At 44.4% G+C, this 12,676-nt stretch overlaps 3 protein-coding genes across 10 annotated transcripts in view; 1 reads left to right on the top strand and 2 right to left on the bottom strand.

Annotated features, from left to right (window-relative positions):
* Positions 1 to 33: 33 nt before the first annotated feature.
* lyrm7 (LYR motif containing 7) lies at positions 34 to 1,382 on the bottom strand. Its single transcript, XM_054799279.1, has 5 exons — positions 1,309 to 1,382; positions 1,111 to 1,183; positions 934 to 1,004; positions 682 to 763; positions 34 to 557 (listed from the first exon to the last, which is right to left on the bottom strand). Exons 1-5 carry the CDS (start codon positions 1,324 to 1,326, stop codon positions 487 to 489), a joined length of 315 nt encoding a protein of 104 aa, XP_054655254.1. The 5' UTR covers positions 1,327 to 1,382; the 3' UTR covers positions 34 to 486.
* Positions 1,383 to 1,430: 48 nt separating this feature from the next.
* Positions 1,431 to 2,929, top strand: hint1 (histidine triad nucleotide binding protein 1). Its single transcript, XM_054799277.1, has 3 exons — positions 1,431 to 1,594; positions 2,450 to 2,554; positions 2,633 to 2,929. The coding sequence occupies exons 1-3, from the start codon at positions 1,484 to 1,486 to the stop codon at positions 2,795 to 2,797; spliced, it is 381 nt and encodes a 126-aa protein (XP_054655252.1). The 5' UTR covers positions 1,431 to 1,483; the 3' UTR covers positions 2,798 to 2,929.
* A 140-nt stretch (positions 2,930 to 3,069) lies between these two features.
* Positions 3,070 to 12,676, bottom strand: part of cep170aa (centrosomal protein 170Aa) — a 33,757-nt gene continuing 24,150 nt past the window's right edge. For 2 of the 8 annotated variants that reach the window (XM_054799258.1, XM_054799266.1), the window contains 11 exons: positions 12,063 to 12,355; positions 11,270 to 11,359; positions 10,500 to 10,617; positions 8,875 to 10,404; positions 8,731 to 8,781; positions 7,634 to 7,919; positions 7,321 to 7,552; positions 6,279 to 6,446; positions 5,994 to 6,176; positions 5,855 to 5,906; positions 3,070 to 5,497 (listed from right to left, as the gene is read on the bottom strand). In XM_054799258.1, the coding sequence (XP_054655233.1) occupies positions 5,172 to 5,497; positions 5,855 to 5,906; positions 5,994 to 6,176; positions 6,279 to 6,446; positions 7,321 to 7,552; positions 7,634 to 7,919; positions 8,731 to 8,781; positions 8,875 to 10,404; positions 10,500 to 10,617; positions 11,270 to 11,359; positions 12,063 to 12,355 (3,329 nt within the window). In that variant the 3' untranslated portion in view covers positions 3,070 to 5,171. The remainder of the gene's footprint in view (positions 5,498 to 5,854; positions 5,907 to 5,993; positions 6,177 to 6,278; positions 6,447 to 7,320; positions 7,553 to 7,633; positions 7,920 to 8,730; positions 8,782 to 8,874; positions 10,405 to 10,499; positions 10,618 to 11,269; positions 11,360 to 12,062; positions 12,356 to 12,676) is intronic. The other 6 variants (XM_054799262.1, XM_054799260.1, XM_054799259.1 and 3 more) reach the window with 6 other exon arrangements.

Genomic DNA, 12,676 nt, shown 5'->3' with positions numbered 1-12,676 from the left:
GTATCACCATCGTGCCTTACGTGTGTATAAAAAACGTCACTTTTGATGATGATGGTTTATAATTTACTTATGTTTAGTCACTATAAAAGGGCTCAAACAGCACTTTATCGTCTTGTTTTGGCCTCCATGCTTCTCAATTTAAATACCTGCCTTTTTAAATTAATCTTGGCAGTTTTGAACATTTAAATCTAAAACTCCTCTTTGTCCGCTGCTCGGTTGTAAGAAAAAACAACAACATCCACATTACATTAATACAATTTAAAAGAATTTCATTAAACAGTACACATGAAACCATGATTTAAATGTGACAGCACATATTTCACAGAAAGTAACATCAGTTGGCTCCAGCAAAAACAATCGTATCCATAAGGTCCTGATTTTGGTTAGAAGATCAAAATAAAATGTTACTTGGATGGTAGTGAGCATGTTTTCGTGTTTCAATATAGATATAAATCTCTGTCCTTGTTGTGTTAACAAGTCACTCTGTTATGACTTTTTCCTGGGCTGGTCACAATAGGGGACATTTTCTAGTAGAAGACTCTCTCTTGGTCGAAGCACTGCAAGAATAACAGCACACAAAAACATCAGGAATACTTGGCAAAATGTACAAACACGCCAATGATGTAGTTTATGCATTGACAATTTAGTTTAACGACATTATATACATATATATTTACGCACAAAGTTTCTGATCACCGACATGCTCCACTTGAAGTACAGACTCCCGTAGAACTGCTTCCACATCTGAGCCCATTTTGATCATCTGCAATGTTAATAACATTGTTTAACCGCAGACACGATCAAGACAGAATGCACTATACATGTGTAGAAATGTAAAATTATGGTCAAAATTCGATTTAAACTTGTATAACCATGTTTTAAACACTCTAGTATATTGAGATAATGATGCTGAGTAACAATTGAGCACTTTACCTTATTAATGTTTTCTTCTGACAATTCATTTTTATTTTTTCTGAACTCCTCGTTGATCTTTAGTTTTGCAGCTGCGCGAAAGAATACAATGGTTTGGATTTGGACAATGTGGAGCATCAATTCCCTTGCTAATTATTATATATTAGTCATATTGTTTAAATTATTAAATAAACTCACCTGTCAGTGCTCTCTCATCATCTTTGAATACAGCCATCCTTGTCCTGTGCAGCGATTTAAACACGCTCAGGACCTGCGTTTGCACAAAAAATAAAGCATGTGTGTTGACTAAAATATAAACTAAAATGTAATTTCTGTATTAAGTATAGTTTAAAATGGTGAGATCATAACATTAGTGTGATATAGGATGATCTTCACCTTCACGCGAGTCCCCATTTTGGCTTTCGTGGCTTACTTCCGTCATGGATGAGTGACGCACCAATCAGAGGAGACGTTCCGGTGACGTTTATCAGGAGCCAATCAGCGTCCAGCGGGCTCGTTTGAGCAACGCCGCCTGCTGCTGTCAGTTGTGAGCTAACAGTGTTGACCCAACATGGCTGACGAAATAGCGAAAGCTCAGTTGGCCCAGCCGGGCGGAGACACAATATTTGGTAAGATCGTACGCAAGGAAATCCCTGCAAAGTTAATTTACGAGGATGATCAGGTACGCTTTCATTTATCGTGACAGAACACGCATTAAAGCAACTTTTACCGCATTGATGATGTTCAAGATAGGTTCATGCTAATGTCAGCTGCATGCTAGCTCTGCAAAAAGTCTACCACTACGGTGCACCTCTGCAGTTGTATGCTAATGTGTGGGGTTAAAATGTTAAACATTAATTACTGTTTATGTCTAAAATGTAGATTTTCGTCTGTTAATTCGTTGCTTGCTTGGCATTTGGCTTGACTGAGTGAATTTCCACACAATTCTTGTTTGCTATACATGCCAGTGTTTTTTTTTTTTTAGGTAATGCATAGCCCATTCTAAGCAATTTGAGCCATGCATGAATGTTTGAAAACCCTCGGCTTTACCTATTCACAGTGTAACCTCGAATCCCAGGAACTTCAAAGTGAAACACAAAATACAGCACCGTTTGTGAAAAGCCTACAGGGTTATTAATTTCGAGCTTTGCACCATTTGATTTTTCTGCTGTTTTTTTAAAAATCACAATAAGAATTCTACTGTGCAGTAAACAAAGTACTGTGTGTAATTTTGAGCCTGGTGAGTATTTTGTCAAGTTAATAAAATGTTCTAAACTGTACTTTTTTCTGCAAGAACATCAAAGGCACATAGAAGTGAGGAAGATCATAACACTTACCAAGCATCCAGCTCTGATACTCACAGCCAGGGGGCATAATTTGCACAACACTTGGGTATAGTATTGTTAGGAAATGGTGTGTGTTTAAGTGTTTTCACCTTTTTGCAGATCTTCAGGAAATGTGAATTTCTCTTGGGAGATGAATAAAGTATCTATTGTAGTTGCATAATGGTAATAATGGTCTTCCTTTTATGTTTCAGTGTGTGGCCTTCCCGGACATTTCCCCTCAAGCACCCACTCACATTTTGGTGGTACCCAAGAAGCCAATAGTCCAACTGTCCAAAGCGCAGGATAGCGATGCTGCTGTAAGAATCATCCCAAAGCACGGCGTTTGTATACTTCAATGCTAAAAAAAATGCAGTAATTGTCACTCTCGCTGACAGTTGTTGGGCCACTTGCTGATTGTGGCCAAGAAGTGTGCCGAGCAGGCGGGCCTGTCCAAAGGCTACAGGATCGTCATCAACGACGGGCCGGATGGAGGCCAGTCGGTTTACCACATCCACATCCACGTCCTGGGGGGGCGCGGCATGCAGTGGCCACCCGGCTAGCGCCCCGACACACTTGCAATGTCGTTTACTGTGGATGAAGAGAGCTTGTCATGTGACCGAGTCAGTCAAAATCTGGAGCTTCATCGGTGGTAATAAAATGTGTATTACTCAGAGGGTGTGTTGTTTTCCTTATTAGTAATACATCTTGCTGTGTTCTAAGGAGTGATTGTAACTTTTTTTTATGTAAAATTGAGTACAAAGTGACAAGGATCCTTTTTAGCTTGGTTACAATCCCGGACCTCAAGTCAAGCATAACATTAAGGACGAGTGAGTGGATGGCTCTGTTTTATTGACATTAAAAACTGCAGAGTTGAACAAATATAAAATACATAAAACATCCACAAAATATTAAACAAAAAATAAATTAAAATTGTGGGTTTTTTTTCTCTTTTCAAACAAAAATAAAAATACTGGTACCGAATATTCACTTCAGCTGGCTTTCTTGATTAAAAAAAAAAAAAGTTAACGCTTGGGCCATGATGCCGGCTAGCGCCGTTTCTCTAAGCAAAAAAAAAGAAAAGTGCAAAATAAACTTTTTTTGTCTTCATTATCTGCCAATCAGGTACAGTATAGCAGATCATCTCATAACTGGATCCTAAATCCTCTTCAGTACTAGCACTAAACAAGATGAGCATGGGTACAGGAAGTGGTTTATGTCCTTAAAAGTAGATACATGTTGACAAAACAGCTGCAGGACGATGAACAATGTACAATTTTTTTTTCCACATGAAGCCGCAATATGAGCAACATTCATAAATAGGAGGGAGGAGCTAGTTTGAAAACAGGAAGTTCACAAACATTTTTTATGCCACATTAAACTGGCAAAATGCCTACAAAACAACATCAGTATCCAAATATTACAAAATAGCTACTTTTTTTTTCAATACAAGATTAAAGTAGAAAACGACCAATTGCAAAAAAATGATAGGACACTTGAGTGCTACAGAAGCCAATGGCACCAGTTCCAACAGGCCAAATGAGGATAAGGCAGCAATAATAAAAGTAAGAATTTCATGTTGCCAAACTGAAAGAATTGGGTGAACTGTGCATTAACAAAATAAACCCTCACTTTGGTACTTTCTTACTTAAGCGTAAAACTCCTCACACACATTAAACTACTACATGCTACTGGAGGTCCAACTCGTAGGTTCGGAGGACGGGACGAGTAAAACACTTAAAAAAAAAAAAAAAATATGCAATGTCCCGACTGTTTAAAACTACAGTATCTCACAAGTACTTCAAGTGACTGCTCCCCTCACATTTCTGCAACATTTGGATTCCAGAATATCTTGTCATGGGACATGGGGAGTAGTCTGTGTACAGCTTGTATAGCAGTAGTGATGGAAAGTAAGTCAACACACAGTCATTAGTGTCTCAACAGCTGGCGACACAAGTGAGTAGCACGATAACTGTCTCGCCTACAGAGTCAAGCATGGCAGTGGTAGCAAGCATAAGTGTTCCCGGCCCTGGGGAGCCATGGCTCATTGAGGGGATGAGGGGAAACCTGAATTGCAACATGTACTGTTTGAAGCAGAGCACAATCTCCCTCCCTTGGTAAACTAAGGGGCCCAAGCACACCTTCAAGAAGACAAGTACCTTGCTGAGGTGAAGGTAATGTTGTGGCCAATACGTCTCCCCCAGACCTGAACCCTATTGAACACCTGTGGGGCATCGTCAAGCGAGAGGAAGGAAGGTGGAAAAGTGCAAGGTGTCTTAATATCCACCGGCTCCACCAGTGATGTCGATTAAGGTGGTGCTAGGTAACAATACTGCTCACGATAAATATTCACACCAAGGACACAATGTAGACATGTTCACTGTAAGGTGCACTCACTTGTGTTGCCAGCTATTTAGACAATAATGGCTGTGAGTTGACTCCTTTTCAATGGACAGTAAATCTATACCGCCACACCAGCTGCACACTGACGGCTCTAAAGTGTAACAGACTTTACTTTCTATAGTATTGTCCCTTGACGAGATATAATACAAATGCTTGCTGCAATGTGAGGTGTGTATTCACATTTGTCAGAACTGCATTTCCGCTTGCTTGATTTGTGTAATAATGGATTCCTTTCACTTACAAAGCATATTTTGGAGTAAGTTGGTCACATAAGGCTGCTGAAATTGTTTTTATACTGTAGTGCAAAAAGAAATACTATGTATTGTCATAAAGTCAGGTATACAATGCATTCTATTTGTCTGATTAGTAGCAGAGAGTTTTGTTTGAGGGTTCCTGGGATGTGTTTTTAAGGCATGGAGGAAGGGTCCACACAGGAGGAGGAGGATGAGGAGGTGGTATGCTGAGTGTTCAGTCTAAATGCAGCTGAAACGCTAATAGTGGTTCATTCACGGTTCCACTTCAGTCACTGTAATCTCACTTCTGTGCAAGGGCCTCCTTCCCGCTGGGCCTCATTCGGTTAAAAGGCAGCCCCCCGACTGCTGTTAACCCAAGACTCGTGGTGACGTCCCGCGTTGTGGCGTCCGTGTTAGAAGCGGAGCAAGACGGAGGAACCCTGGCGGACTCTGCTGACCCTCCAGATGCAGGAAGGATCTCTGGCAGCAGTTCTTTGGTTGGGAGCTGCTGGGGGGCAGGGTTGCTGGTAGAGGGGGGCATTGGTTTGCTAATCAGAGGCTTGGTTGGGCTGCTGGGGCTGGCCAAGGTGTCCAGCGTGCCATCTGGGTCCAGCATCAGATTAATCACTGGGACGTAAAGAAAAACTTGGGGTGAGTTGGGCTATGAGTGAGGTGAGGTGAGTTGAGTCATCTTGCAATGGAATGGAAAACTGCTCAGCCAGCATTAACACTGCTGAGTTCATCGTAACAACAGTATGCCAAGTGTAACATGCATGACTTTTACACCAACAGCTAAATACTGCTATAGCGCATGCAGAGGTAAATAAAGCTGCTGTATGGTATGCACCATAACAATTGAACAAAGAAATTACATTTTTAGTGTCAACTGTAACAAATGCAAATCCAGTTTATGTCCGACAGGAATTAACTTATCAATACGTTGTGGAGAGATGGAGTGAGGAGTTGAGGTGTCTTCCACTTTACCTTCAAGCTGCTTCTCAACTCTTCTAAGCTCAAGTAGCACAGACGAGATCTCCTGCACAAACAACACCACCATCAGTCGATATCCTTGTGGTGATACACACAATATATATTGTATATTGGTCTGTGGGTGTTGTCGTACCTTGTTGGAAGTTTTCAAAAGTGGCACGTCACTCTCTGACTTCAGTTTGCTTTCAATGTCCTCCCAGTTCCTTTCCTGATCCTTGAACAATATCCTGATTTTTCCTGCTGTTTTGTCGGCAGAGTGTCTGATCTTGGTGGACAGCTGAGAGACTGAATGCAGCAGAAGGCTGTCCAACACCGCCTGGAAGCCACCATAAGGGAGTGTTGACAAATTTAAGCTTGAATGTGTGGCACTCTGTGCGTGTGTCTGTGCGTGTGTGTATGTGGGTGCGTTGCCTCTCACATCCTCTCGGTTCCAGGTCCGTCTCCTCAGAGCTCGGGGCTCGTGGCTGTCCGGGGCGCGGGGTCGGAGTTCAGCCGGCTTGCCGTTGATCTCTGGCATCTTGGCGGTGGAGATGACAGGAGGGACTTTTCTGAATTTGAGGCTCTCATCAAACACCCGATCCACCAACTGAGGATATTAAGAAGAAGTTATGAAAATGCCTAACTAAAAGATGAGTAATTATTTGTGAGATATGAATGAAAGCGGAAGAGTGAGCACAGGTGAAAGTGATTTTAATGTTGAGTATTTGACAAAGGACAATACTACATAAAGTAAACTTATACACACTTTAGAGTAGTCTGTGTACAGATTGTATGGTAGTATATATTTACAATCCACTGAAAATAAGTCAACACATACAGTATTGTCTACATATCTGGCAACACAAGTGAGTACACCTCAGTGAACATGTCATCTTGTGTGTGTTTGCTCATTATGTTGTGGCCCAGGTTCCCAAGGGAGGGCATCACGCTCTACTTCACACTCAATACATTGCATGCATAAAAATAAATAAATAAAAACATATATACATATATATGCTATAGCATGAATTCGGTTGAAACCAGTTTTTTAAAATGCATGTAAATGCCTCGATTAGATTGTGTTTTAACTTTTTCCGGTTCAGATTAACATACCTAAATTGTGCGACTGGCAACCAGGTTTCTCTTGCATGTACAGTCGTCCATCGCTCCCTCACTCTATCCTGGTACATGTTGGGATTTCATGTTTCCCCCTCACTGAATCGCAGCTCCCCCACTCGTGCGTGCTAGCACCACCATGTTTTAGCGTAGGCAAGACAATTATCTTACCACTCACTTGTGCTGCGAGCTAATTAGACAGTTCTGGCGGTGCAAAACTATACTGCTATACAAAGCTGTACACAGTAGTATTGTTCACTTGATATGAAGGTTGCACTCACTTTTGTGAGATACTGTAAGAAGATGGCATGTGATGAATGGAGAACAGCACACCAATAAAACATTATAATAAAAAAATGGGGCACCTGTCTCATGCTCTCCTGTAAGTCCGGCTGCGTGGAACGGGCTGGGCCTACCTCTTCACGCGTGTCGATGGCTGAGCCCGGTGTGGTGGCGGCGGTGCTGACGGTGGTGCTGGGCGCCGTGTCCGACGAGCTGACCGAGTCGATCTTGCCCGCCACATCGTGGATCTCGCGGGCCAAGGTGGCCAGGTCCTTGGCCAGGTCCTGGCTGATCCTGCGCACACATGGGAACAACCTGTTAACCATCAGACAGGGTTCTTTAGGACATCATAGAACACACATGCAGCCTGTGATCATCTTAAGAATGGATCAATACCTGGCTATCTCCTCACTGTGTGCCGTCCAGTCTCGAATGTACTCGTCTTGTTCTTTCATGCGGTGTTTAAGCACGACGCCGCCCACCCCTGGCACCGCACCAGACGCCTGGCTTGCAGTGGTGGTCGTGCTGGTGGTGGGTTTTGAACCGCGGCTTGGGACAAGGTGATGCGGCCGCGTGTGGGGGCGCCCTCCATGTTTTGGAGAGTTGCGGCTAGAGCTGAACTCTTCCTCTGAAGTGGAGGCGTACTCTGGTGGCAGGCGTCTCCACCTGTTGCTGCTGGACACTGTGAAGACAGATGCGTGATGCGTGAGTCTTTTTAACTAGCGTTTTATTGCATGCCAGCATGTGTTATTCATAAGTGAGCTTGTGGACATGAGCGGCTTTGTTACTGAGTTACTCCTACATCCTAAAAACTAAAAATATGCAAAAATGAAATGACGCCTGGTAGGCAAAGCGTTATTACTTCAAAGAATAAACTGCATCAAAAGCATCATAGAGCAGCAGCAGAAACACCAAACCCTGCACCATGATGAGACACAACACTCCATCATAACACCACCATCGCCTGTAAAACGTGTCACCCAATTAACTACTTTGTTCACCCAGTTAACTACTTTGAACTCCAAAGCTGAGGTTAAGAGTGCTGGTAGAGCATTCAGGCCCTCATCACAGTTCTACTAGAAGGATTTTCACTGCAACATGATGCCAGAGTTGGGTCAGAATTGACGTCAGACGTCTTCATGTAGACACTCACTGGCCACTTTATTAGGTACTCCCACACAATCTAGTAAGGTCCAAAATGTTCTAATTGTTAATTTACAAAAATATTACACTGCCAGTTTCATGAACTATTTCTAAAATCTTGAATCTGTAAAATCTTGGATTTGTACAATTTTGGATATTTGGATATCATTCCATTGTGCAATTGTACCTAATGAAGTGGTCACAGAGGTATGTACTTTATCTTAATATTTCTATTTTTATCTGTTCATTTCCTAATGTTTCTATTTCTCTTTCTAGTCTGTTGATATGACCCAGGCCTGACATGCATGCACACACCCCTTTAAGAAGATTCTAGAGTGCCAGTACGGTACCAAGAAGTTCTTCATCTGTGTCAGCGCCGCCAGGCTCTGGATGAGAGCTCTCTGGACGATGAGAACCAGCGTGAACATTGTCACAATGCAATGAAATTGTATGACATCAGACAGATGACAATGCTAACCACAGTGTTTGCTCACCTGTAGGAGAGCAGTATCCAGTCGTAGAGGTCTTGGTTCTGGCTTCGTTGAGTTTAGACACACTGTTGGCCCTCATCCTTGGTGTCAGTTTGTTCTCTGTAGGCGTGGACGAGCGTAAGCCCAAACGCAAAGCTGTCTCGGACGAGAGGCGTGGCGAGGCGGTGGAGCTCCGTGACACTGTACACTCAGAGTCGCTGCGAGCCGAGATGGAGCCCAGTCGGTTCCGACGAGGCTGAGCCAGCATGTCCAGTCGAGACATCCCCCCTCGGCCAGACGGAGGTTTGGAGGTGGAGCTGGTGGTTGATACCTCGGAGGCTACAGACACTCGGTCCGCATCGGCCAGATCTGTATCAGAGGTATCCCCTAGGCGGGCTCTGCGGAGGAGAGAGGCTCTGGTGGGCCGTGGCTTAGGCAGTGCAGCCTGCTTGCTCTGTGAGGCCATTGTTGAAGCATGAAGAGTACGACTGGATTTGGAAGACCCGCTTGTAGCGGTCTTTGCAGCTCTGCTATCATATCCATGTGCTGAACCAGAGTATGTCTCCTGGTCTGATGAGAGGATGTCAGAAATGGGGAAAGAAGATGTCTGGTCGTCATCTGTGAGATCCAGGGAAGGCTGGCGTACTCTGGAAGATGACGGCTGAACAGTATGGCGCATTTCAGTCCGACTTGTTGCTTCTGTGGTTCTGCTTTTCGTCTTCCTCTCTAAGCGATCCCGTGCGCTGGCAGAGACGCTGGATTTGGAGGCTGCGTTCATGTTGCTCTTCTCCCGGTGCATGCTACTCAAGGAACGTCGTTTCTGCATGCTGCCGGCCTTCGCATCAGCCTCTATGGCCACGTGACTGGCCGTGCTGGCCGTGTCCACGTCTGACTCCGGGGAGATGGAGTCGGTCCGAGGCGGGAAGCTGTATCCTGAAATCTGACTGCTGATGCTGCTAGTTTTAGAAGCTTTCTGCTCCAGCTTGTTTTCATCTCTTAGTTTGGCTTCCAGGAACGCCATGACAGCTTCAGTGTCCTTCAGGAGTGTGGCTGTGTCCATGCTGCCCACGGAGTCGCTGCGCTCGCGAGTAGCAGTGCCGCCCCTGTTGATGCGCGGGATGAGCTCCGAGGGGACACTGCTGCTGGGCTTCTCAATGGTGAAGCTGCCTTGGCGCACAAGTGACTTCACGGACTTATCTCCTCCCTCTCCTTCCCCTTCTTCCTCCTTCCTTTTCTCCGACCTCTTCCTGCGCTCACTGCTGCCAGAGTTCTGCTGAAGAGCCTTGCGGGGAGAGGTGGTGGCGCTCGTTTTGTGTTTGTTGGTCATGTCACCGTTCTCCATGGGAGGGGGTGGGGATTCCCCGTCTCCCTTGTGCTCTTTCTCTTGTGGTTCTGTGTCCTGCTTTTCTCCAATCTCTGACCTCAGCAGTGGAGGTTTGGCGGTGCTGGATTTGGTGCGGGGGTCATCCACAGGAAGAGGGGGAAGGGTCCGACGCTTGCGGTCAGTCAGATTTGATGACGATTCGCCTTTGCTGCACACCAAGGCATCTCCTTCTGTGCAAACGTGCACACATTTGTTGGAAAAATCGCATTAAGACACTAACTGCACACACTTTTTTACCAATGAAGTCAGGTGACTAGTAAGCTACCTCTTTCTCTGTCCACAAAGGAAGCTGTCTCGGCCCCAGAACCTTCTGGGTCGGTCCTGGTGTGATTGGCAGCCAAACTTGCCCACTGGGAGACCCAGCTTGAGTCGGAGGGAGGAGCCTGATGCCGGAGGACACGAGAAGCACATTGAAGTGAGAATGCAGCAAATATCTCAGAGCAGATGGTGAATGGAGTTCATGTATAATGTAGCACATGAGTGAAGGATCGACCCAGAGATATCACACACAATGAGGCCGTTTGTGTATATAAAATTGAGTCCTCAAGTTCTAATAACCATCACATCCAGGGTACAATAAAGAAAACTGAGTAGTGGATTGTGAGTCTATACCATAAAAAAATACATCTAAATAGCAGAAAAGGCTCATCAAGAATGCCACAGATGCTCACACACACTGCCCCCTTTCTTCCATGCAACTGCCTAGAGGGTCTCTCGTCATGTTAGCAGGATGTAGGTCACTTATGGGAGGGTAAGTCTACTCCCATGGAGAGGAGAGGAGATTCGTCTAGCTATGGGTGTGACTGCCACTCACATTTTTAAAGTCTTAAGTCATATTTATAAACTGTGTACATGAGGGACATAACTTGGTGTCTTTGTAAAAACTGATTTTTGAATTAGATGTAGTGCAGGTGTACCTAATGAAGTGTCCGGTTTTGTGCAGACTGGACTAAAAGGCGTTAATAATATAATAAATTTAAAAAATGAACAAAAAACAAGAAGGAATAAGACAAAGCATTTAAGTCCATGTGTTACCTCCTTTCCTGTCTCTGCAGCTTCCTTTCCTTTCCCCTCCCCTTGCAGGTCTGATATGCAGGAGTCCTGGTTCTGCTGCAGCCCAAATACCTACAAACAGTGGGGCAGGTCATGAATTTATTCAAATGATTTTATTTTATTTTTAAATTGCATTTATTTTAAATAACACATATTTTTCTCACTTTTCTGTCATCACTGCAGAAAATATTTGCATTTTTAAGAGGTGCATTCAACAGTATGGCTATTAGCCATGCTTTCTTTACTCTTCTCTTTCCCCAACATAGGAAGTGAACCAACTATCACTACAGCAATATCCAAGACATGAAGAAGGAGTTTGATTAAATCTGCTTCTTCCAACTCCTTTTCAGAGATGTTGAATTCTGCAAGTGTAACCATGTGCTGTTCCTTAATGTAACGTGTTGAGCGTACAACAAATAAAACCATGACCATTACAACCACTACTTATTTATAAATAAATCTGTTAACATGATGCATCTTTGTGCTCCATTTGGTCTGGAGGCTCATTGTGGTCCTATTAAAGATGTCGATAGTTGATACCATTGCAACAAGCACAAAAAGTAGAGGAAGATCGACAGCAGACTCTGAGCTGCCTCGCAATTAGTGTTGGCTGATTATAGGAATTAACATAATAACAACTGAGGTTTGGAGCGTAATTCACACAAGGCTATCCAGCCAGCCCAATAATGATATCACTCCTCCTTATGAAGTAAGCTCACACTTAAAACGGACGTGTGCTGTGAGTTAATAAAGCTACTTTACTCGTCTGTCCTACCTTGTCAATCATACGCCGGGCTTCCTCCTCCTCCACGTTCCTGTTCTCCAGCTCAATAGTGTAGGTTCCGTTGTCACTGTGCTCCTCTTCCGCCGCCTCCCTTCCAGCTGCCCCTGCTCCTCGACCCACAATGGAGGCGTCCTCGCTGGGTGTGCTGGGGGTCCCCGTTGCCAGCCCGGTGCTGATTGAGCTCCGGCCAATGCTGGGGTCCTCGGATCGCTGTTTGAGGAGAACGCGGGCCGCCGTCGGGGCACCTGCTGCCACTGTGGCAGATATCGGTAATGGGGCTTTACCTCAAGGGGACAAAACACAATGTAGACAATAAATCTCTTTGGAGTTGTGGACGTTACCTGCAAGAAGATGAAATGTGAGACCATGCACAAAAAGCAAGTGATGCAGCAATGGTGTCACGACATCGCCTCAAAGCACTTACTAAGCAGGAACTTGCTCTGATGTCATCCCTATGCCTTTCACAGCCACTAGAGGTCTTATTTACCTGCCATCTGGAGAATTCTATGATGTTATATAGTATAGATATTAATAATCAGCATTCTAGCCCCTTAGCATCTCTCAACATTTAAAGTACAGTGGAACCCACTTAAGTCAGTCCCGCT

Source organism: Dunckerocampus dactyliophorus, chromosome 14 (assembly GCF_027744805.1).
Source record: "Dunckerocampus dactyliophorus isolate RoL2022-P2 chromosome 14, RoL_Ddac_1.1, whole genome shotgun sequence".
Taxonomy (NCBI): Eukaryota; Metazoa; Chordata; class Actinopteri; order Syngnathiformes; family Syngnathidae; genus Dunckerocampus; species Dunckerocampus dactyliophorus.
The sequence above is the reverse complement of the archived record's forward strand: the minus strand, read 5'-3'. Positions and strand labels throughout refer to the sequence as shown.

Bases quoted from the DNA above. Each gene is read 5' to 3' on its own strand.
- lyrm7 (XM_054799279.1), bottom strand. The intron at 1,005-1,110 runs GTGAGTTTATTT...TCTTTCGCGCAG, and splicing joins TGATGAGAGAGCACTGACAG to CTGCAAAACTAAAGATCAAC. The intron at 764-933 runs GTAAAGTGCTCA...TTAACATTGCAG, and splicing joins CAGAAGAAAACATTAATAAG to ATGATCAAAATGGGCTCAGA.
- hint1 (XM_054799277.1), top strand. From the start codon at position 1,484: ATGGCTGACGAAATAGCGAAAGCTCAGTTGGCCCAGCCGGGCGGAGAC. The intron at 1,595-2,449 runs GTACGCTTTCAT...TTTATGTTTCAG, and splicing joins TAATTTACGAGGATGATCAG to TGTGTGGCCTTCCCGGACAT. The intron at 2,555-2,632 runs GTAAGAATCATC...TCTCGCTGACAG, and splicing joins CGCAGGATAGCGATGCTGCT to TTGTTGGGCCACTTGCTGAT.